We start from the raw sequence: 24,043 nt of genomic DNA, 5'->3' as shown, positions 1-24,043 counted from the left end.
ATAATAATGAAGACACAACAAGATGAACCTCCTAGCCCACCAAGGGAGATAAACCAAAAAAAAAAAAAATCCCGTAAAAAGTACCCAGCCCAAGCCCATTCGTGCGTCAAATAAATCATATAATTTTCGCCGTGACATTTTGAAACATGGTGCGTTTTATGTTATTTATTTATTTATATTTTGTTTTATTTCTTTACATATTTATTTATTTTAGCTTTTTGTGTTATTAATAAAAAAAAAAAGCAACAAAAAAATAAATATTTTTAAATGGAAAAAACACACACAAACAAAAATAAAAACAAAATTAATAATACAAAACAAAACAAAATAAGAAAATAACAAACAAAACATAACAAACAAACAAAAATAAAAGAAACAAAAACAAACAAGCAAAATCAAAACTAAAACACACACCGTTTAAAAAAACAAACAAAACAAAACAAAACAAAAACAACCCAAGCATTTAAAAAACAAAACAAAACAAAACAAAAACATATTTTCTGAAAAATACACGATATTCTCTGCCTCAGGTTCCAACATTTTATTGTATCTTATGGAAATGCAACTAATGTAATGACCTGTTTCAAATTATATTGTGCCGTTGTATAATAGTATATGTTATGGACTTCGGGTTTAAAATTTATTGGCAAGTTTGAGATCATTTCATCCGTTTAAACAAAATAAAAATTCTAGATAGAGGTTTAGTCGAATTTCACCTATGCGGTGGCTGGCACAACCGTAAATTGAACGTCCTCGTCGGGGACCAGGTTCTCCCATATGAGCCGCATCCCAAATACCTAGGGGTGACGCTGGACCGCAGCCTTACCTATCGGGTTCATCTCAAAGGGATTGCCCGGAAGATAGAGAAACGCAACAGTCTTCTGAGGAAGCTGGCGGGATCAACTTGGGATGATAACCAAGCGCTCCTGAGGACGGACGTCCGCCTTGGCACTATGCTATTCCGCCGCGGAGTAATGTGCTCCAGAGTGGGGTGGAAGCAAGAACGTTGAGAAGGTAGATGCTAAACACTTCGCAAGTCGATGCACATAGCGTCGGGAACGCTGGCAACAACGGGTAGAGAATGGGGCCCGATAATGGCAGCAATCCACCCCTCCCCGATGTCGGTGGGAGACGATTACAAAGAACTGGCTAAATAAGATCAAAGAGAGAGGGAATGAGAATACCCCTCTCAAGCGCATAATGGACGGTGCCCCCGTTTCGAGCCGAAATAAGTCCCGGCAAACCTTGTACGTAGATTCCCTGACTTCGGACAGAGCTGCATAAATATACGAGTTGGAAGTCGGTTTGGACGAATTCAATCCCCCAAGCGGGGACATCGATTTCTCGAAACTGGGGGAGAAGTTGCCAGGCTTTTCCACCAGCAAGGCAGACATTGGGAGGCAGCCAATCGGTTTCGGTCGAGAACCTGCTTAACAGCACGCTCATTGCACAAGTGGGGACTTGCCACCTGTCCAACATGTAGCCGTTGTGGTAACGAGCCCGAAACCGCAGAGCATCTAGTAGAACGGTGTATTGTGACGAGGCTTCCGGATGGGTTTGCGACAGTGCACGTGTGGTACGGAATTGGCTGATTGGGTCGATCGTCATAACATAGAAGTGTGAGCACCATTTACAAGCTGCTGTCTTCAGAATTGTAGGTCCATGGTCCATGATAGTTAAAGATACCGACTAGGTTTTATTTTTTCTTAGAGTTAATAGAGGGAATATTTGGGTTGTTGCTGTTGGCACGAGGAACTTTCGGAAGGCCTCCTTTATGATAGGCTCATTACTCACATTATCTCATCGTATCCAGGTGTAAAATGAATACCTGTCCAGTAACACCATTATCGAAAAAGGAGGAGAGAATAAATCATTTTGCGAGTAACCTCCCCTCTATTTGAAAGACTTTTTCGTCTTTACTTTCACTTTCACTTTCACAATCCCCTTTAATTTTGTAGTCAACATGAACATTGTGATAAAATGTAATTTTTTAAAGATAACAAAAGTATAATTTTCTCGATAAAGTGTTTTTGTGGCCTCTTAATAATTAAACTTCGGATCCAAACGTCTCCCTACCAAGTAGTCAGAATCAGATGTCAGCTATGCCAACGGCCCATGGACGTGGACCAAGACTAAGACACAGGCAGACAAGGATTCAAGGATGGTAACAAATAAAATGAAATAACGATAACGATTTTTAAATAGTCATTCAAAACAGAAACAGTACGCTGTCGACATATCAATGATCAAGTTATGATTTTCAAATATAAACAACGTTTATACTTACCTCGCTGTAAGAATTGTACATTTTCATGATTTTCAAAGACAAACGACGAGAAACATAATCCAGTAAAGATTTTTACGTCAGATAGAGTTAGGGTATTACCTGTGCTGGAAAGCGCCCATTAAGACTTAAAAACGCTTGCTCAAGTATCATCACTAATATGTGCTGGTTATTTTAGCGTGTTTTATTAGCCAACAGTCCGTCTATTTCAGCTTTTCCAAAAAAAAAAATAAAAAAATCTCAAAATCATGAGAATCATAGTGTTTTTTAAAATTTCTGCACCTCCATTAATTTTTAGTTTGTATTCAGCAACTTTTATATCTCTATGCCTATCATGAAGAGAATAATGATGAATGATTGTAATTTTTAAATGTAAACACTTTTTGAAATATTGAATACTTTTAAAAAATTGCAATTTAAAGCATGTGTGACCCGTTCTGACTCCACAGCAATGACTGAAAAGGCAAACATATCAAGCACACCAAGACAACTTTGTATAAATGGCCCAGACATCTTCCTGACTTTCTTGGACAGAAAAGCTGTGAATCCGTGAATCCACTTTGTACATCGTTGGGACAAGGCCCATCGACACTGAATTAATAAAAAAATTCATGTGTAATGGATGGCAACAGATTTTCACCCTCTACAGCTACCGATCGTGTGGAAAGTGCGATTAGACATGTTTGGACCTTTCTGGAAGATTCCATTCCATTCGCCAACACACATGGAGCAGAGTTTATATCTGAAAATCATTGGGAGGCATTCCTTCAACCAGCCATTCAGTCTCAACTCTTGGCTTTGAGTAAAGATAGACTTATATCCTTGCCAGTGGGAATTCACCAACACGAGGATAATGTAAGTAAAGTTAAAAGTTTGTGAGTGTACCTGCTTTTTTCCTGATTTGAAATGAAATACATATTTGAATTGTTATTTAAGTAACATAATTTTTTACTCAAAGTTTACTTTAAGTGCGGATCTGTGGTCTTGCGATCTGACACTTGTCTTTGGACTGGAAGTTCCAGGGTTTGAATCCTGCTTTTAGCGGAGAATAGTTGAGTCCTTGGAATAGGCTCTTACTTTAATACTACTTAACATTAGTATCCCTTTCGGTCTTGCCGCAGCAAGGATGCGTTGCTTGGGCTCCTTTTCCTTGAGTGTTTCCATGATTTCTGTCCTATATGCTCAGGTTGTTCTTTTTTGTTTTTCAAGGTCCTGCCATTCATTGTTTTTTTCAATAATGCTTTGCTCCATAAGTGCTTGTGGTAAAAAATTTTTGTAGTTTAGATCAATGCATAATTAAGTCCAACTCTTTATGAAAAGGTTCCCCTTGTGGAATATCCCGACATGGCTTGGTTTGCTGGTATGTTTTTGTCCCTGCGTAGTATGTGACCGAAAAGTTGCCATCGTTGTTGTAAAATGTCAAGGGAGATTGGTCTTTCTTTTGTGATCTTATAGAGTGATTCATTTGAGATCTTTTTGGGGTATTTGATGTCCAGTACCCTTCTTAGCTGTGTGCGATGGAAGGCATCCTGATGTTCTTCTTCGGATTTTGTCAACGCCCAAGTGCCGCAGTTATACAGAAGTACCGGTTTTACAAGAGCATGGTACAGTTTCAGTTTGGTTTTTCTCTTTATTTTGTCACCTCTAATCCATACATTGGTGAGTTTACTGAGTGCGGCGTTTGATAGCTGTTTTCTTCTTTGTACATCCTCGGTGTCTCCAATTAGTGAGCCGACTTTCTTTGTTCTTTTCCATTCCTCTTTGTTCCTCGATAGGCTCTATGGCTATTAATAGCATTGTCTCAGTCGGACAAAAAAATTCTAGTATCCCCTCATGAGCATCGTGTCTTGCTCTGCATGTCAAGTGATGCTGTTGGCTTGGGACTCCTTTTAAAGCGCTTAGAGCATGTTTAGTGGATGCTGTACTATATAATTGCTCAAGGTTTGTCATTTTTTTTTTTTTTAGGTATTCACTGCCATTCATTTTTTTTTTTTCAATACACTGTCATTTGAACTGCAATTATAGCTGCTTGCCATTGGTTAAAAAAACTCTTTTATGTAAGCTTTAGTATCAAATGCATAAAATTAAGTCCAACCTGCTTTATGGAAACCTCACTATAGTGGAAATCTGTGGAAAACAGAAAGGTTCCAATTCTCCCTTATGTAAACTTCTCTGTTATTAATCTTTGAATGATTGAATCATGTCATCAGCAGAAACCCATACTTAAGTTGTACTATCTCTCATAAATTAGTCTTTGTATGATAACAATTTTCCTATTGACTGATTTGAAGTGAATTGGCACCACTTTCCAAATGCAAATTCTTAAAAAATAATGAAATTAAGAGAAAGTAACATTGCAGACAAAGCAAAAATAAAATAAAAATACTAGAAAAACTCAACCTTACTCTACAAGGGATCGAACCCTAGACCTCCTGGTTACCTGTGTGCATGTGTACTACCACTACACTACTGCATTGTAAACTGTATATGGTAAATCCATGGAAATGTGCTATTGGGAATGAGATTAGTGGAAGAGTAGCGTCCCTTGATTGGACGTCACCGGCGGTAAAGTTATTAGAGAGAGAACGTCAATTTGGTTGTGCGCATGCGTCTCTCGTCCTCGCTTCCGGTGAAAGCGGCTTGAGACACTTCACCGAAGGCGAGGACGGGAGAGACGCATGCGCAAAACCAAATTGACGTTCTCTCTGTAAGGTGACGTCCCATCAAGGGACGCTACTCTTCCGCTAATCTCATTCCCTATATGAAAATTATCCTGTTTATTTTATTTTTGAATATTAAAAAAATAAATCAAGTGAGAGTATGCTACAATGCATTCTAAGCAACTTCCACTGTATTTGGATTTGAATCTTACTTCCCTATTTTTCCCACCAGGATTTGGCTACCTATGTGAAAGCTGCCACTTCTTGTCATCTAGAAAATCTACACATCCTAGACACGCTACCATCAACAACGGCATGCAGCGATTCATTCAAAGGAGTTGTGGCAGAGTCCATGTCACAGAAGAAATTACACGAAGTGGAAATCATGGCAAACACAGTTGCAGGAATGGTGCACGATTGTGACTGTAATGCTGATTTGGTGTGTACTTTTTAAAAAAAGTTGTCCTTTAGATCCAAAAGGCCCTTGGGCAATATCTCAGTTTTTGAATTGTTAATAGGATAGTAACAATTGCTTACTAAACTTTGGATAGGATGCTAGTCTATTGCAAAATATTTTATCAGATCTAACATTCAGCTGCTGCAGTCCAATCTTTGCTGAGTGAAGAAGGGTTCAGAGATAATATCAACTTCACCATGGGGATGATAACAATCCATTTGTGTATGAGACCGGAACTCTCTCACTGAGCTATTGGGACCTCCAGTGTGTTCTTTTAGTTTTAGAAACACCTTTTATCAAGGATGACTGGATCGTGTTTGAGGCTGATGTATCATTGTCCCTGTCACGTTTGTCATAGTTGTGGCCACACAATTTGCATATTTGCTTACTGGTCTAAAATTTTGGATTTTGCTGAAAGAAGAAGTTAGCGTAAAAAATTAGTCAACTTTTACAGGACTGGATGGTTTTTCCCATAGGTGTTGTTAAGGATGTTTATTCACCACAGGAATAATCTTAACAGGGGTAATGGGAAGGAATGGGAGTGAAAGAACTCTCAAAAGGAATTTTGAAAAATAGAGTTGTGGTTGTTTGTGATTCTTGAACACACTGTCACTTGGTTGTTGTGATAATTTAATTCTTCTGTGATTGAGAATGGGGAATCTTGAACCAAATGCTTAGTTTTTGAAGATTTGTATATTTTTTTAAAGCATTGGTTTTTATTAATTTTATATTATGTCAAACTTGATCTTATTTGATCTATGTTTGTTACAGTAGCTTTTCTTTTAAAAAAATAAATTATTACAATAACTTATTGTTCTCCAGGTTGTGGATGTTGGTAGTGGCAAAGGTTACTTGAGTCTGGAATTAGCCGGTCATCACCAGTTGAATGTGTTGGGGCTGGATTCTAATCAAGGAAACACGCATGGGGCAAAACATCGAAAAGAGATGTTGAGTTCAAGGTGGAAGTCCCTTGTTGCTAAAACCGACTGTAAAACCTCGTTAAAGAATTCATCTGGTTGTGGAGTTAACATCGTTTGTGGTAAGTGGTGAAATCTTTAAGATTTATTTTTACAACTCGGCCACATCGCCTCATGGAGGTCCAGAGTTTTAGCCATATTCCAGGCACTTTTTTGTTTTTGTTTTTTTCCTTGGGCAAGATGATTAACCCTCAATTTGCTCACTTGGATAACATGGGTGATTCCTGACAACATGAGATGTTTGTTTGATGGAGTACCTATATTCCTTCGATTTAGACTATAAAACTTGTTGTTATTGTGAGATTATTGTAATTAATTGGTTTTGCTAGCATGTATGAAAATAATTAAAACTCTTGTAAAGATTCTGAAACTAAATAGTTGATTTTAGTGACTGGCTGGCTAAGCACCATTATTTCACAAATTCCATATTAAAACTGTTTATGATATCTTGTTTGCTGATGAATGATTGTTTTGTCTTTCAGTCATGTATTGCTTAAAGATTATTCTGACATTGTTTTCATTGAAATAATGGTTGGTTGAAATAATAAGCATTCGATCATTCGGGACCAGCAATCAGTAAGTTTTCAATTCTTTCTGGTGATATCTTGATTGCAAAGCAGCTTTGATTTAAAACATTGTGGCATCCGACTCTCATCTCATGCAAGCAGGCCTGGTTCAGCCAAGAATCTCATTAAGTAATTTTCATTGTTTTACCGGTTGAAGAAATCTGTGCAATAGACTAAAGGGTAGCTAGCAATTGATACTTTCATGTTTCATACTACATCTTATCAACACCACAACCAAATTATCTTATTTGTCTGTAGTGTTTTAGTCATTCTGTTTAGTTGATAAAGGAGAAACCTGAAACGTCCATTTGATCAGTTTTCGTATATTAAATTGAATGAAGCTTACATTCAATTTCACATTGTTATTTGTTTCGTAGTACAGAAATGAGGATATGTCAGCACACTGTGTGTAACTATTTACTCAATATTTCCACTTGCTTTTATATGATCTTTGTTAGTAGAGTCTGTTTATTTTCTATTTAAACTTTAGGTCTTGATTAGGAAGTGGCTGTGCTTCAGAGCCATAAGGCCCATGGAGTCGAGAGTTTACCCAGTGTCTGTAATGTCAAACAGGCAACAGTAACCAGAATATATGAAAAATGACCCCATAAAACATCTCAAAAGTTAAGATCACGTTGCCATTTTCAGACTTTGCTGCGGACATAACCGTCTCCGACATCACGTGTTCAAAGCATTTAGGATTGGAGAAATAGACATTTGTGAATGTAGAGAGGGGAAGCAGGATGCTACTGCTACACATGCTTTGCAGGACTGTACAAAGTACAATGAGCAAAGGGTGACCATTTAGCCTGAGAAGACTAGACTATTAGTCACTAAAGTCGAAGCTCTATGGGAATCAGCATTCCTGCATCTTAAAGACATCATGAGGGGAAAAAAAGAAGGCGAAGACCACAGTAATTGCTTATTTCCCTTTGGATAGAATGCTGGTCTATCACAAAGTACTTTCTGCCATCCCTAATAGACCCAGCTATCCAATCAAAGTTGGGTGGACATGAGTTGGGATTGATCCCCTGTCCCTTTGCGTGTGAAGTGAGCCCTCTTCCAACTGAGCTATTGAGAATGAGAGCATAAAAAGAACTTGTGGGGAATATCATAATAAAGGGATTTAGGTATATTCTTGATTTAACTCACTCAATCCTAAAGATTTTTGCTTCTTTTCAAAATTAGAAAAAAAAAACATATTAAAAATGAACATGTACATAGATAGTTTTATTAAACTACCATTAACTTAACAAGCAAAAACTAAAAACATTAGCTTTGATACTATGCCTATAATTTGTCTCAGAAAAATGTAATAAATAGGCATGGGGTAAAAGTAACCCAGGTAAACTACGGATATAGTCGGTGTTAGGGTTGAGTGAGTTAAGAAAGTTAAGATTTAAAGGATAAAAGATCCTAAAGTCTAATACTAATATGTCATTTTAAAAATGTCTTTGTTTCAGCAGAGGAATTTGATAAAGAAGTAATGGATAGATACATTCCAGTGACACAATTTGTCACACCCGACATGAATCTGTCCTCCATTTTATCTCAGCACGCAATCTCTTTATGTCGTGAGTCAAGTCCAGAGCAAGTAAAGGCTGTGATAACAGGGTTACACACCTGTGGCAGTCTAGCGGTTAGTGCAATGAGACTTTTTATCACAGACCCTAGGGCAGTAGGATTATGCCTTGTCGGGTGTTGCTATCAACTAATGGAAGAGGAAAGTGCTGACAATGGTAATTTGATTTATTTTATTTTAAATAATAATAATAATAATAATAATAATAATAATAATAATAATAATAATAATAATAATAATAATAATCATAATCATAATCATAATCATAATATAATAATAATAATCATAATAATAATAATAATAATAATAATAATATATACTTTATTCATCCAAAAAATGGAAATTATTTTACAGACAAGGCATGCATAAAAATGTATAAACACAAAGTTGAGAATCTATGGCGACAATGTATACATATATATATATATATATATATATATATATATATATATATATATATATATATATATATATAATATATATATATATATATATATATTATATATATATATATATATATATATATATATATATATTATATATATATATATATATATATATATATATATATATATATATATATATATATATATATATAATATATATCAAGGATTACTATACTGGAATTATAGTTGTCCTTGATATATATATATATATGCAAATACACAACAATGTAAAAATATACAACCAAGAACCAATAGCAACACTTTATACATTAATTTGATAAATTGAGATAGGCCGTACCTCTGGCCTTTAGTCCGAACTTGTGTTTGTATATTTAAAAGATAGTATTTAATTTGAATCACAGTTGCGCGTTAAAAATTTGAATACCATGTGGCAAAAATGAATTAAGATGACTTGTTGTCTTTGTTTTTATAGATATAAGGATAGAAAAATAACTTACTAAAGTCTATTTATTCATTGTCTTTCTTAACAATTTCTACATTTACTGAATGGAAAATTGATTCTTGAGAAGGCAGAAGTTCAGTGCATTACGTAGAGATTTCAACATTGTTCAATAGCATAATACTTGTTGGTCGGTTGTTCCATAAACCAAATGTTTTTGAAAGAGTAAGTAAAGATTAAGATGGCTGTTGATATTTTTAACAGTTGTTATTTGTAATTTAAAAACTGTTCAAGGCTTTCAGGATACCCCCATCTTCTTATAATTGTTCCATAAAAAATAAGATTTACTTTGAGAAGTACTGTGATTGTATCATGCATGAAAATCTGAAAAAGTGTGTATGAGAGAGTGCTTGAAAGAGTGCGGCTATGTGGTCTAGTGGTATGACACTCGCTTTCGGATCGGAAGGTCCTAGGTTCGAGCCTCGCGCCGGTGCCTAGTTGAGTCCTTGGAATAGGCTCTTTACTCACATTCTCTCACCGTACTCAGGTGTAAAATGAGTACCTGGCTGTTAACAACGTTGTCTTTATCCGAAAAATTGCAATATCGCCGAACAGGCATCATGTCCTGTCCTACATGTTAAATGTTACTGTTGACCAGGGACCCCTTGTAAAGCGCTTTGAGCACATTTAGTGGATATTGCGCTATATAAAGCTCAAGCTCAACAAAGAGTGCCAGCTGAAGCAGCAGGAAGAAAAATGCATGAAAAAAAAACTACCTGTCTTAACTGGGGACGAAACTCAGACCTTTTTATTACCAGTCAGATGTGGTACCTCACAGCACATAGGTTAACCACTGGTTGGGGTAATCTTTTGTCGAGATTCTTCACACAATGTGCACATGCTCCTCATTTTATTTATTTATTTATTTTTTCTTCATTGCATGTTTGAATAAGTGAGGAAAAGAGTGTGAAGAATGTAGGAATGAGGTCTTCCCAACTATAAGGGGCTCAGTGGTACGGTCTTTGCTTCCTACCCGAAAGGTACCAAGTTCAATCACCCGCCGCTGCGTTGTGTGGCCTTGAGCAAGTCACCTCGCCCTAGCTCACTTTGCGGCGCTGCTCTGCGGCTGACGCCTGGGTTATTCTGATCTTCCCTTGGAGTAGACCCTAAAGACAAATTTCCCCTTGGGGATGAATAAAGGGAATTTTATTTTTATTTTGTAAAGCAACCTATGTGGTGTAACGATAGCATGTCTGATTGGTAATCAGGAAGTCTCTGGTTTAACTCCCCTCAGACAAGGAATATTCATTTTAAAAAAATTATATTTTTCTCTCCGTTGTGTCTGGCACTGTTTCATACAATCTTTTCAGTAATTTATTTTACTCCAGCTCCTGGTCCCTGGTTATTCACATCGTAATGATGATAATAAAAAATAATAATAATAATAATAATAATAATAATAATAATAATAATAATAATAATAATAATAATAATAATAATAATAATATCATCATCATAATAATAATAATAATCATATAATAACCTAATAATAATAATAATAAATAATAATAATAATAATAATAATAATAATAATAATAATAATAATAATAATAATAATAATAATGATAATAATAATAATAATGCACTTTATTCATCCAAAAGGAAATTTTTGTACAGACGTGTAAAATGCCAACAATGATACATACATAAACATAATATACATAAAAATAATGTGGTAAAGTAAAAAAAATGGTACTTTAATGGTTTTAACGGTTACTTTTTAAACTTTTTTAACGGTAATGGTATCAATATGGTTTTCCAGATGAGGAGGATATTCATTTTCCATTGAGTCAGTATGGAAAATCCCTCAAGCTCCACTTGGGTCGCAATGCAAGAAATCTGGCATCTCAGTCAGTTCACAGAATTGCAGAATCAGGGCAGGTTAGTGTAAATTTGATTTATATAATAATGCATTCCACTGTTTCAGTTCATTTATTCTCCCATTTTGCTAAATGGAGCCAATTTTGTTGTTGTATGAAATGTCAGATCGAATGTTAAACCCAACTACTAAACTTCTGTAAAAAAATAAAATAAAAAAAATAATGCCTTTTGCGCCACAACATCATAAGATATCGTTGCCTAGACATTCCACGAAGGAATATAGATAGCTCATCAAACAAGATGTCTGATGTCAACAGGAATCACCCATGTTGTCCAAGTGAGAAAATTGGGGGTTAATAATCTTGCTCAAGGAAAAAAACGAAAGTGCCTGAAGCAGGGCTTGAACCTGGGTCATTCGGGTCACAGTGCAATGCCTTAACCACTCGGCCACTTCGCCCCCACTCGGCCACTTCTGTAGGTGAAAAGAAAAGTCTGAGAAAAATCTGGTCTTACTGAACCAGTTATGTTTTGGTGTTTTACTGATTGATCTTCCAGCCCATTGCAATTTATTAAGAATGTAGAAGAAAATCTTTCAACTGTTCTATCATCCTCCTTTTTGTTGCCACCATTATGAATGGGGTTGAATTATCAGACATGTCTTTTCTAAAGACGAAAGCTTAACAATATAAATTTCTAACATTTTGTCCTTGTTCAGTATTCCTTCTTGTTGAGTATTATGAAGTCAAGTCGGTGATAGCAAGTGTGATGTCAGTAAATGCAAAGAGAAGAAGTCCTACAGCTAGAGTCATTAGGCCCATGGAGCAAGAATTTATCCTGGTTTCTCTACTGTAACATGGACAATAGCAAATGCTTGTTGCCCTTTTGATAGGATTCTAATCTATGCAAAGTATTTTCCACCAGATCTTACCGACCCAGCTACTCAATGACTACTGAGTGGATAAGGGGGGGGGGGGGTCTGAAAATAACTCGACTGCACCCGGGATTGATCAGGATTGCAGCCGTGGCTCAGTGGTACGGTCTTTGCTTCGTAACCAAAAGGTACAGAGTTCGATCACCTGCCGCTGCGCTGTGTGGCCTTGAGCAAGTCACCTCGCCCTAGCTCACTTTGCGGCGCTGCACTGCGGTTGACGCCTGGGTTATGCCAGTCTTCCCTTGGAATAGACCCTAAAGACAAATATTCCCTTGGGGATGAATATAGGGAATTGTATATTATGTGAAGCGAGTGCTATACTTACTGTGCTCTCAGGACCCCCAAAATGCAGAGACTAATCCTCTTTAATTTTGTTGAACAGCTTCAGGGAGAGGAGTTTTACTGGCGAGCTCTTTTGGAAATGATAATACAAAAGCTAGGCATCCCACATCCTGAGAGGATTATGGGTATACGTGGGCTGAACAAGCGTAATGCGTCCTTCTACGATTATGCCCGGAAGGCATTTGAGAAACTTGGATTCTCTCTTGATCGTGTAAGTACGGAGTCAATGCACAGTAAAGTAATTCCTTCAGTGATGTAAGTCCTATGTAACTGGAATTTATCACTGTTTGTGTAGTGTGTTAAATTGACTATAGAAATTGCTTGTTAGTCTATGGATAGGATGATTATAGTAAAACCATTTCCACCAACAGACCCAGTTACCCAGTCACTGCTGGATGGCAGAAAAAAATCTCAACTGCACCTGGGGTTGAAACTGGTTCCCAACATGGGTGCCAGTTTTCCGGTTCATGTCGGAATTCCGGTTTCACGATATCTCGAAGTCAAATACCTCCGGTTTCAGTGTTTTGAGTAAAATAACCTAATAGCAATTTCCTCATTGTGTCAATATGTTTGCTGTGTAATAATTTAATAATGGTATGAAAATGGTGATGAAATAAGAGTAAAGTTTAGGCCGAATTCAGTAGGAACATTTTTAGGTTTGGCAAAGTGTCGAGATTTTAGTTTCAGGTTTCAGCACTTCTTCCTGCTGGCACCCATGGTTCCCAAGCCTGTGAGGCAAGTGCTCTATGACTGTGCCAATTGGACTCCAGTGTACCTTGAAAAATCTATTTTAAAAAAACCAACATTAAAGAGACCTGATCATTTTTTTTTTTTTTTTCGACATAAAATGGAAAATGATTAATTTAGGAAAATTTAAACTAAGATAGCTACGCCACAATAAATTGAGAATTTGTCAATTTTTGCTCATTTCCATTATTAACAAATAAATTCTCAACAATCTCAAAGAGTTAATTTCCACAATTTTTACTGCTAATTTTTACAACTCATTTGTCTTTTTTGTTTAAAGTTTAAAGTTATTTGCATGTCTTTGTTGACGTCATGCATTCAGCAAGATTAAACTGAGATGTTCAGTAAACGGGCATTCTTTTGAAAACTACTGTAATAGGTATAAGTGAAACTAAGCTGCTACATTCCAAGATTTTTCTACAGAGAGAATGTTCAGAATATTGCTCTGTCGTCAATCAGACTTTTTTAGTAATGTGTTTATGCTTTTATTGTTTTATGTTGTTGGCTGAAGAAGGGTTTTGAGCCTGAAGTAAAAAGAAAAATACCATATTAGATTTTTAGATAGAAAAGATTGACAAACAGGATTAAACTATGCATAAAATTTGGTGCGTAAATAAAAATGTATGAGTATGATGAGTAGAATAAATATAGGTGTCAAATGTATCAGTTGAAATAAATCCAAAAAGGGGGTGAAAATAATAACCCAGAAGTATGACGAATGAACCGTGATCTATTTGTAATGCAGTGATCATGAATTTTAGCTAATTGTGAAGATATTAACTCGAATTCAGGATCACTACATACATGCCAAATCTTACGAATTTTTCGTAATTTTACGAATTTTTAATTCTTAGTAATGCTTAAATGATAATAATAAAAAAAAATAATAATGAGAAGAACAACAACAACAACAACTACTACTACTACTACTACTACTACTACTACTACTACTACTACTACTACTACTACTACTACTACTACTACTACTACTACTACTACTACTACTACTATAGTAATGATAATAATAATAATAATAAAAATAATAATAATGATAATAATAATAATAAAAATAATAATAATAATAATAAAAATATTGTGGTTGTTCACACAATTTCAGAAATTACGAATTTCCTTGTCAAATTACTAAAAATTGACATTAAAATTACTAAATTTGAAGTTTTCAATTTGGCAAGTCTGTCACTATATTTCAAATGTCTTGTTACATTTATTGTTTTTCAGCTGACACCCGAGTTCATATCTGAAATGGAGAGATTGTATCAATGTGAGCGTACCAAAATGGCTGCCTACTTCCAGTTAAAGCTTGCCCTTGCTCCAGTCATCGAATCACTTATCCTTTTAGATAGACTTTTATTCTTGCTAGAACAGGTAAGAGTTGAGATATGAAATATCAATGAGTAAAGTTTGTTCTTTCCTTTGATTGCAAAACCTAAACATTTCAAAGGCTTCCTAGTTTAAGCGAACAATATTTGAGAGAAAATCTTGTCAAATTTTTATCTGCCATTGCAGTTTGTATTATTACAATAAAAATTGTTTATCTATCGTTTTTATGCAGATGATTCTCAAATTTATGATTCTGTTCATGTTACTGATTTAAGCAAATTGATAAATAGGATTGAATGTTGCTTTATTGAAATTAAGAATTGGATGAATCGTAACAAATTATTGTTGAATGATGGTAAAACAGATATAATAATTAATGAATTATTTAAACAAATTAACGATTAATTTTGGAACTACTATTGTTGAATCTGCCACCAAAGTAAACAGTCTTGGCATCTTTTTTTACTGTTACCACTCAATGTCAGTTCAAGATTTTGAATAAATTTAATGCTCTTGGTCTGCTTTTAGTCAAAGGCAGTTCAATATAATTTGATCTTAAATCTTATTCATACCACAACAATAAATTGTTGATCGCTTCATCAAACTATTGTTTTGAAGAATGATTGATTTTTCTTCATAATATTATTATTTTTTTAATGAATTAAAACATTTTTAAACATGTTTTTATTTTTTTTTACAGCCTTCTGTTCAAAAAGCAAGTATCGTGCGTTTATTTGATCCTGTAGCATCCCCAAGGTGTTATGCCATTTTCTCCCTGAAGACAAAGGACAGTTAGAAACTACAATAAATTCAGTTATGTGGTCTAGTGGCTCGCCTTTAGACTGGAGGGTCCAAGGTTCAAGTCCCACTTTGAGCGAAGCATAGTAGAGTCCTTGGAAGAGGATCTTTACATAAATTCTCTCACTGTACTCATGTTTAAAATGAGTTCCTGGCTGTAAATAGCGTTGTATGTAATAACGCCTTACAGTCACCATGTCTCATTCTTCATGTTAAGTATTGCTGTAGTAGGCTGGGCTCCTTTGTAATGTGTTTTGAATACTTATAGTGGACTGTGCTATATATTTACTCAAGCTCAAGTTAAAAATGATTAAAATGAATGGTCATAAAGGAATGTTCACAATCAGTTCAATCTTCAAACATGTAAGTTTAAAAATAATGAAAAATTAAAGAGGTAGCTTAATCGCTCGATTCTTTTTGGATTTTTCAAAAGCATTTGACGAGGTGGGGGTCTATAGTTCAGGTGCCTTACGAGGATAACAGGGTGTCCAGGTATCAGAGACATTTAAAAATACATTCAAAGGCAGACTGGAATTTGATGTCCATCGACAGTGAGGAAATAAATTTTTGAAATGTCTCTCCTCGGGGCACTATTCTTCTTATTAGCTGCTGTTACTATTAGTCTCTGTTTAACCTTTGTTACCTCTATATGACGAACAACATACTCCCTCTGCAACCTCAGGTCACCAATGCTTTGAAATGCACTGAAATATCTTTCCTCTGCTCATTGGTTACACTATCGCACTTTCTCCCACATTTTGCACTTCCATGGCACCGAGCTTTTAATACTTTTTTGAGGACTGTCCTTTTCGTGTTTGGACTAACATACTCCTTCACACACACTTCCGTTCCAGATCTGTACACTTTTCTTTACTGGTTTTACACGTTTAAAAACAGGGCTGTAGGTGGGGAGTAGCAAGAGCATGCAGTGGTCAGATAAACCTAATGGGGCACGGGTTAAACATTTATAACTATTTTTAACATTACACAGGAATAAATCTAATGTTTTTTTTGCCCCTTGTCTCAAAGTCCATGTAGTGATTAAGTCTCGGGAGAGTGAAATCGTGTCATTGGTTAAAATCACCAGTGATCATCAATACGGCGTCGGGTGACTTAATCTGAATGTCCCGTATTTCTTTCCTCAAAATATTTTTTGTTGTGTTATTGTCTGATGATGGTGGAATGTAGACGTTGATGATGATGACATGAGTATATTCCCGGGGTAGACAATATGGTCGTGACGAAACAGTAATGGATTCAATATAATCATCTGACAGTTATTGGGGTGGCACCATTTGTTGTTAATATATGTGCACACCCCACCCCCAGTTCGTTTATTAACATTAGTCTGATCCCCTCAAAATAGTGAATACTGTTCAATTTCAAAACATGACGATGGTATGTTAGGAGAGAGCCAAGTCTCTATTAAAGCTATTATGGAGGCTTGACGATAGTCACTATTATAACGACACAGTGAAAACAGTTCATCAATTTTATTCTTTAATGATCGTACATTACCTGTCACTACACAGGGTAAAAATGGACGAAAAGGCCGTCTGTTGAATTTTGTCTTTATTCCTCCTTTTCTCCCCCTCTTTCTTACTTTAATAAATGATGTGTCAATAGTGGGTGGTGGGGGTGACACGGGTTGGAGGGATCGGAGAGTCTCTGGAGTATATGTTATCGATAGGCTTTTGGCAGCAAAATCATGGGCTAAAACACAATTTATGCTTATAATTATAAAAATCAGGAACAATATATACTTCACATCCATTTTGAATAAAAATTAGGCCTAAATTCCGACGATTGAATGATAAATTAATAAAAATATTTGTAGAAAATACGTAAACATTCACAACACGTCTGTTGTCGTCGGAAGCCAGCGCCAAATATTGATTATCTTGTTCAGGTCTGGAAATTGATCAAGCTGTCCATTCTCATTGAAGTATCTCTCAATCCTTTGATTTGGTGTATAGCACTCCCTTGATAACTGACCTGAATAATCCATTTTGATGAATTGCATCCTCAACAATATCTGCTGATATGCGTTTGCAGCTAACTAAATGGGCCACTGCATTTCTGAATGATTTTTTTGAATCCACTGAATCATCCTGGATGACCTTGGTTTAAGGGATTTTATACTCTGAGCAAACCTATATTTCAGGGGAGATTTGTCCAAGATTTTAGTGATGCAAGTTTTCACAAACTTTTGAAAGCACATCTTAAATTCCATTTTCTTCAGGTCTGATAGTCTCTTATCTTTATCCATCAATCCAGAGGCCTGAAATCTGACATCTATCGAATTGTGGTTCTTAAAATGATCCTTCTCAATGTCATTATGAAGCACAAGGTCTGAAAATGTTTCCAGTTTGGCAAGAAATGATTCTTTTAAAATCGGACCATACAGTCGCTTTACAATTTCGATTAAATCACTGCAGAGGAATGGGACTAGGGGCTCACTGCTCTGAAATTTTGTTAAAAATCGCTTCAGAATTTTGGCAATGAAGAGGAATGAATGGAGTTTCCCAATAATAAGCTAGATAATAATGCAAGATATTGAATCATCCCCAGAAATATTCTAACTTCAGATACTGTTCTCAGTGTTGGTAAATCAGGGATAGCTTTTACTTTTTCAGGGTCAATGCCAAAATCGTTAACTGAAATCACATGGCCCATGAACGTAATGCTATTCTTAGCCAACTCGAGTTTTTCTTTGTTCAACTTAATGTTATAGTGTTCACAGGATTCGAGGAGTAACTCCAGTCTACGATCATGCTCTTCTCGGTTAACACCATTAACTATGATATCATCGTGAATAGCGATGACACCAGGTAAGTTGCCAAAAATTTCCATCACTTTTCTTTGAAATATTTCGGGTGAGACAAAGTCCGAAAGGTAATCTAGTCCATCAATATCGCCCAAACCAGGTTTGAAAGGTGGTCAGTTTCGATGAATTTTCATCAAGGACACAATGCCAGAATCCGTTTCGGAGGTCAACTTTCGAGAATACATTGGATTGACTCAGTTCATGTAGCACATCATCCAGAAAGGGCATAGTGTATCTTTCACGAAGCAAGGCTTGGTTCAAAAATTTGGGGTCGATACAAATTCTCAGCTTTCCGTTTTTCTTGTGGTAACCACTGTTTGACTTACCCACGGAGTAGGTTCTGTCACAGGCACACCTTTGGTTGTGAGCTTTTTAAAAAAGTCTTTAAGTTTACTTAGAATGGCAGTAGTTAATAACAGGTTTAACACTAGGGTCAGTATGTAGGGTCAGGGTTCCAGGAAATTGACCTAATCCATCTTGGAAAACAGGGTGGCTCTGTACAGAGGAAATAGTAGCCACTTCAACAAAGTTCTTTGTTTGTAGAGTCAGAAATTTCATTTTTTGAGCAGTTTTTAATCCGATAATAGGCTGAACATTTCCGCTACACACGACAAATTCCACATTATGACGGATTTTGTTACTAGGGTTGAAGACATTTTCTGTTGATTTGCCTACACACTGAATCTCTTCACCACCATAAACTTGTAAACGAGTGTTAGAGGGAGTTACACTTGAGGCATAGTATTCAGGTAAAACATTCACTCACTGCTGCTCCAGAGTCATTGAGAAATGAAACAGGTTGTCACGCTACGAACATTTTGCACCTTACCAGTTTATTTCTGACATTCTTTAATACGTTTACCCATTCTTGTTCCGAGTCAGTGTCATAATATTGACTGTCCAAAAGGTTTTTGACTCTGCTTCTCGACTTGCAGACTGACGAAAAGTGATTTTGGCCATTGCATTTAGAACAATACGCAGGACACTTACTTTTGAGCATTTCGTGCTCCCGGCCTCAATATTTGCATGCTCTGCGTTGTTTTGGTGTTTGTGTAGGTTTTGCTGATGATTTTCCTAGATGAAATCTAGATTTGTCTAGATGAATGGAGTTTCGCAATAATAAGCCCATCCTTTTCGAATTCTGCTAAAAGTTTAAAGCTGGCACATGTCGGGTTTGATAGTTTTCCATTTTTTACCTCCGATATGTATTCCACAACATAAGGCCATATCTCAATGACACGCTCCCCAACGTTGACATTCTCAAGCCATCTGTGTCCACAAAACTTACGGGGGGGGGGACTTGGTGGACCCTACCTTTAAAAAATCAGCCTTCAAGGTTGGTGCATCTTTAAAAAAGTAGTACAAGTGTTTTAGAAAACTAGCAAGGTCCCATTCTGATGCAATAAGACCAGCTTTAAAACTGTTGTGCACAACATGAAGACCACAGGAACCTGTGTTTAAGAGAGTAACATTCTCCTCTGCCTGAATGTCCTTTGTCAAATCATTGAAAACTCTCCAAGTGACTTTGGGGCCACCCATGGATAATTGTAACAGTTTCTTGGTTCCCAACTCTGTAAGGATAGATTCCAAACAGCGCTGGATGTCCCGAGCCTTTGCATAATCCAAAAGTAGTGAATCAATGTACTTTGTTTTCACCTCTCCACCATATCCCAGGTAACGAATGTGGACATCCATTTGATTTTTCTGAAAATCAAAGTTCATACATTTGTCAACCATCAAAACAAATTGTTCTGCACTTTTAATTTCACCAATAATAGCTTCTCGCACATCTGGGAGAATGCCATAAGTTACCAAATAACCTAACTTTGTCCTGGAGCAACGAAATGTCTTTGCTATTTGCGATTCCTTAAACATGGCTTCAAATAATGGTCTAACATCATCAGAATCCCGAGCACTGTTGTGTTTGGATATTAAATAAAGGGCCCATCTAACCTCAGCTTCTAGGGTGTCAGTTGATGATATATGGTGGGTTATTTTTGATTGTTCAGTGGGAAGGCTAATTGTCGGACTACTAGATGCAGATAAGTCGGTGCGAGGAGTTGTCGTTGTAGTGATGGTGACAGTCTTACTTTTATTAACCGCAAAGCTTAAACTTCTGTTGGACATGAGCAAAGATTTTGATTTTTATGCTTGATAGAATCTCCATGATTAACTAAGGCCTTTATGCCAGAGTACCCTATAATATATGATTGGTGACATATCTTACACAAAAAATTTGTTTTGTCATCTTTGATATCAGCAATCCAATCTGAAAATCCATCGTCTGAAAACCATTCATGATTAAAATAACACTTCCCCATTGTCAGTTCAGAAATATGGTCCATAATATCAATAGCTCGTTGAGCCACTTTGGCATTTTCAAGCCACCTGTGTTTGCAAAAATTCAGTGGGAAAATGCTGCTCCCTGTGCATTTAACATAGTCTTCTCTCCTAGCAGGTGTGTCTGAAAAAAGCCTGTCGAGACATTTCAAGAATCTGTCCAAACTCCAGTCTGATGCATCCATTGCTGCCTTGGATGCCCCGTGAACTTTATGCAGACCACAACTCCCAACATGCAACAGTTGAAGATCATGATCAGTTGAAAGTTTGATGCTGACTTTGTCATAGAAGCTCCAGTTTACATTTTGGCCATCCATTGATAGCTGAATCATGTTTGCAGTCACAGAAGCTCCAGTTTACATTTGGGCCATCCATTGATAGCTGAATCATGTTTGCAGTCATAGAAGCTCCAGTTTACATTTGGGCCATCCATTGATAGCTGAATCGTGTTTGCAGTCATAGAAGCTCCAGTTTACATTTGGGCCATCCATTGATAGCTGAATCATGTTTGCAGTCATAGAAGCTCCAGTTTACATTTGGGCCATCCATTGATAGCTGAATCGTGTTTGCAGTCATAGAAGCTCCAGTTTACATTTGGGCCATCCATTGATAGCTGAATCATGTTTGCAGTCATAGAAGCTCCAGTTTACATTTGGGCCATCCATTGATAGCTGAATCGTGTTTGCAGTCATAGAAGCTCCAGTTTACATTTCGGCCATCCAGTGATAGCTGAATCGTGTTTGCAGTCATAGAAGCTCCAGTTTACATTTGGGCCATCCATTGATAGCTGAATCATGTTTGCAGTCATAGAAGCTCCAGTTTACATTTGGGCCATCCATTGATAGCTGAATCGTGTTTGCAGTCATAGAAGCTCCAGTTTACATTTGGGCCATCCATTGATAGCTGAATCGTGTTTGCAGTCATAGAAGCTCCAGTTTACATTTGGGCCATCCATTCATAGCTGAATCATGTTTGCAGTGATAGAAGCTCCAGTTTACATTTGGGCCATCCATTGATAGCTGAATCATGTTTGCAGTCATAGAAGCTCCAGTTTACATTTGGGCCATCCATTGATAGCTGAATCATGTTTGCAGTCATAGAAGCTCCAGTTTACATTTGGGCCATCCATTGATAGCTGAATCGTGTTTGCAGTCATAGAAGCTCCAGTTTACATTTGGGCCATCCATTGGTAGCTGAATCGTGTTTGCAGTCATAGAAGCTCCAGTTTACATTTGGGCCATCCATTGATAGCTGAATCGTGTTTGCAGCCGATCGTTTTCAAAATTGGAAAAAAATGTATTAAAAATTAGCATGTGTACCTAGATAGTTTTATCAGGCCTGCCAACCGTCCCGCGATGTGCGGGACCGGCCCGCATTTGCGCCAAGCCGTCCTTCATTTTTGAAAATTATTTTCTAAAAAAAAAAATAAAATAAATAAAAATAAATCGAATCTATAAAAAAAAAATAAAAATCAAAACAGAAAGAATCGAATCTATAAATAGAAAATAATAATAATAAAATAACCTCTACTTTATTTACTATAGATTTCAAGTAATTATATGGGGTTCTATCGTTTACGGTTAAAATGGTTTGCGTCGTAGTCGTAAGCATGTTCAGTTCGGTCGGGTGTCCCTCTTTTCATTTTCAAAAGGTTGGCAGGTCTGGTTTTATTCAACTGCCATTAACATGTAAAAACTAAAAACATCAGCTTTGATACTACGCCTATAATTTGTCTCATAAAAATGAAATAAATAGGCATGGGGTAAAAGTAACCCGGATAAACTACGGATATAGTCGGTGTTAGGGTTGAGTGAGTTAAACTGTCAAAATTAATAGGTTGTAAATATGTCCATGGTCTTTCTGAAATGATGTCTTCCTTTTTGAATGATACAGTATTTATTGAAGGAAGGGAGATTGAGCAATGAGAGAGAGAGAGAGAGAGAGAGAGAGAGAGAGAGAGAGAGAGAGAGAGAGAGAGAGAGAGAGAGAGAGAGAGTCAGTCACTTGATGAATAAGTATATCGATGTATTGCAAGTACAAGTAAATCCCTTTTTATATGGATTGATGTTTTTATTCATTTCTTTTACTTCGTCAAATTCACCCCCCCCCCCCACCTCTTTTCCCAAGGAATAAAAATGTATTTGGCATATTCTGGCCTTCTGATGTGTACAATTTTATCCAATTTCATTTAATGTGGGTCTGGGTGGGGTTCCTGACCTCCCATAGTGGGCAGGGAGGTACACACTGTGTCTTCTATCCCCCTATGCCTGTTTTCCAACATGCTTTCTGTCTTTGTCTTGGAATGAGATGACTTGGTTTTGTCCTGGCCTTGGCCGGATACCCTGGATGGGAGGGAAAAAGTCAAATTTATAGTTAGTTTTGGGAGATGATATTTTTTCCCCTTGTAAATCATCTCCCTGTTATGCACTGTATTATGTTTTGTTTATGTATTATATGTAATTTGTAAACATTTGAGTTTATTCCTCTTAGTGGGGACCTGTGCTTGTGTCTGGATGAGACTTTTAGGTGATCTCAAACTAAGGACACTGATAGTGTGCTCTTGGAATCTACATCTGTTCCCTATTTGAACCAATTTCCCTTTGTCTACCTTATTTTTGGATGCTTTAATTGTAATTCTAGAACTTTTTACTATCCCATTTTCTTCCTTTAAACTGGCGCTGATATGACCTTAATGTGTTGCAAGCGCCGTAAAACCCTTATAAACAAAAACATCTAATGTGTGTGTGTGTGTGTGTGTGTGTGTGTGTGTGTGTGTGTGTGTGTATGTGTGACTGGGAACAACCTCCTCCCTTTTAGTCTATGTGGGTGATCCACTAACTCTTTCTTCCTCTTGTATCCCAAAATAGTTGTTTTACACAGTCTCAATCTGTTATCGTGTCGGTTTGAAGCATATGACAAAAAGTAAATTAAAAGATAAAAATGAACAAACATTTAAAGTTTTATTATTATTATTATTATTATTTTATTTTTATTATTATTATTATTATTGTTATTATTATTATTATTATTATTATTATTTTATTATATATATATTATTATTATTATATATTATTTTATTATTTATTATTATTATTATTATTATATTTATTATTATTATTATTATTATTATTATTATTATATTATTATTATTATAATTATTATTAATTATTTATTTATTATTATTATTATTATTATATATTTTATTATGGTGATTCTCAATACTAAGTACAATTGATGTTATACTCTTGGAATCAACATCCGATCCCTATTTGAACCAGTTCCCCTTTGTCTTACTTTATCTTGGGTGCTTTAATTGTAATTCTAGAATTTTTTTGACTATCCCATTTTCTTCCTTTTTACTGGCCTGGATCTGACCTAAATGCGTTGCAAGGGCCATAAAACCCTTAAAAACGAAACAATAGCCAGGCACTCATTCACACCTGGGTCGAGTAGTGTAATGCGTG

At 36.2% G+C, this 24,043-nt stretch overlaps 1 protein-coding gene across 2 annotated transcripts; it reads left to right on the top strand.

The window, feature by feature from the left end:
* The first annotated feature begins 1,912 nt into the window (after positions 1 to 1,912).
* LOC144977602 (putative methyltransferase-like protein 25) lies at positions 1,913 to 22,070 on the top strand. Of its 2 annotated transcripts, none has more exons than XM_078922995.1 (9): positions 1,913 to 2,164; positions 2,734 to 3,139; positions 5,177 to 5,383; positions 6,224 to 6,440; positions 8,411 to 8,683; positions 11,195 to 11,313; positions 12,567 to 12,737; positions 14,513 to 14,659; positions 15,315 to 22,070. In XM_078922995.1, the coding sequence occupies exons 2-9, from the start codon at positions 2,903 to 2,905 to the stop codon at positions 15,408 to 15,410; spliced, it is 1,467 nt and encodes a 488-aa protein (XP_078779121.1). In that variant the 5' UTR covers positions 1,913 to 2,164; positions 2,734 to 2,902; the 3' UTR covers positions 15,411 to 22,070. The 2 variants fall into 2 exon arrangements, with proteins under 2 accessions (XP_078779121.1, XP_078779120.1); XM_078922994.1 differs by having other exon boundaries at positions 8,408 to 8,683.
* The last annotated feature ends 1,973 nt before the right edge of the window (positions 22,071 to 24,043 follow it).

The sequence above is a fragment of the Berghia stephanieae genome, chromosome 7 (genome assembly GCF_034508935.2).
Source record: "Berghia stephanieae isolate SIO BIC M18660-M18661 chromosome 7, UCSD_Bste_1.3, whole genome shotgun sequence".
NCBI lineage: Eukaryota > Metazoa > Mollusca > Gastropoda > Nudibranchia > Aeolidiidae > Berghia > Berghia stephanieae.
Note: the sequence above shows the minus strand (reverse complement) of the source record. Positions and strands in the feature narration are given on the sequence as shown.

Bases quoted from the DNA above. Each gene is read 5' to 3' on its own strand.
- LOC144977602 (XM_078922994.1), top strand. From the start codon at position 2,903: ATGGATGGCAACAGATTTTCACCCTCTACAGCTACCGATCGTGTGGAA. The intron at 5,384-6,223 runs GTGTGTACTTTT...ATTGTTCTCCAG, and splicing joins GTGACTGTAATGCTGATTTG to GTTGTGGATGTTGGTAGTGG. The intron at 12,738-14,512 runs GTAAGTACGGAG...ATTGTTTTTCAG, and splicing joins TTGGATTCTCTCTTGATCGT to CTGACACCCGAGTTCATATC.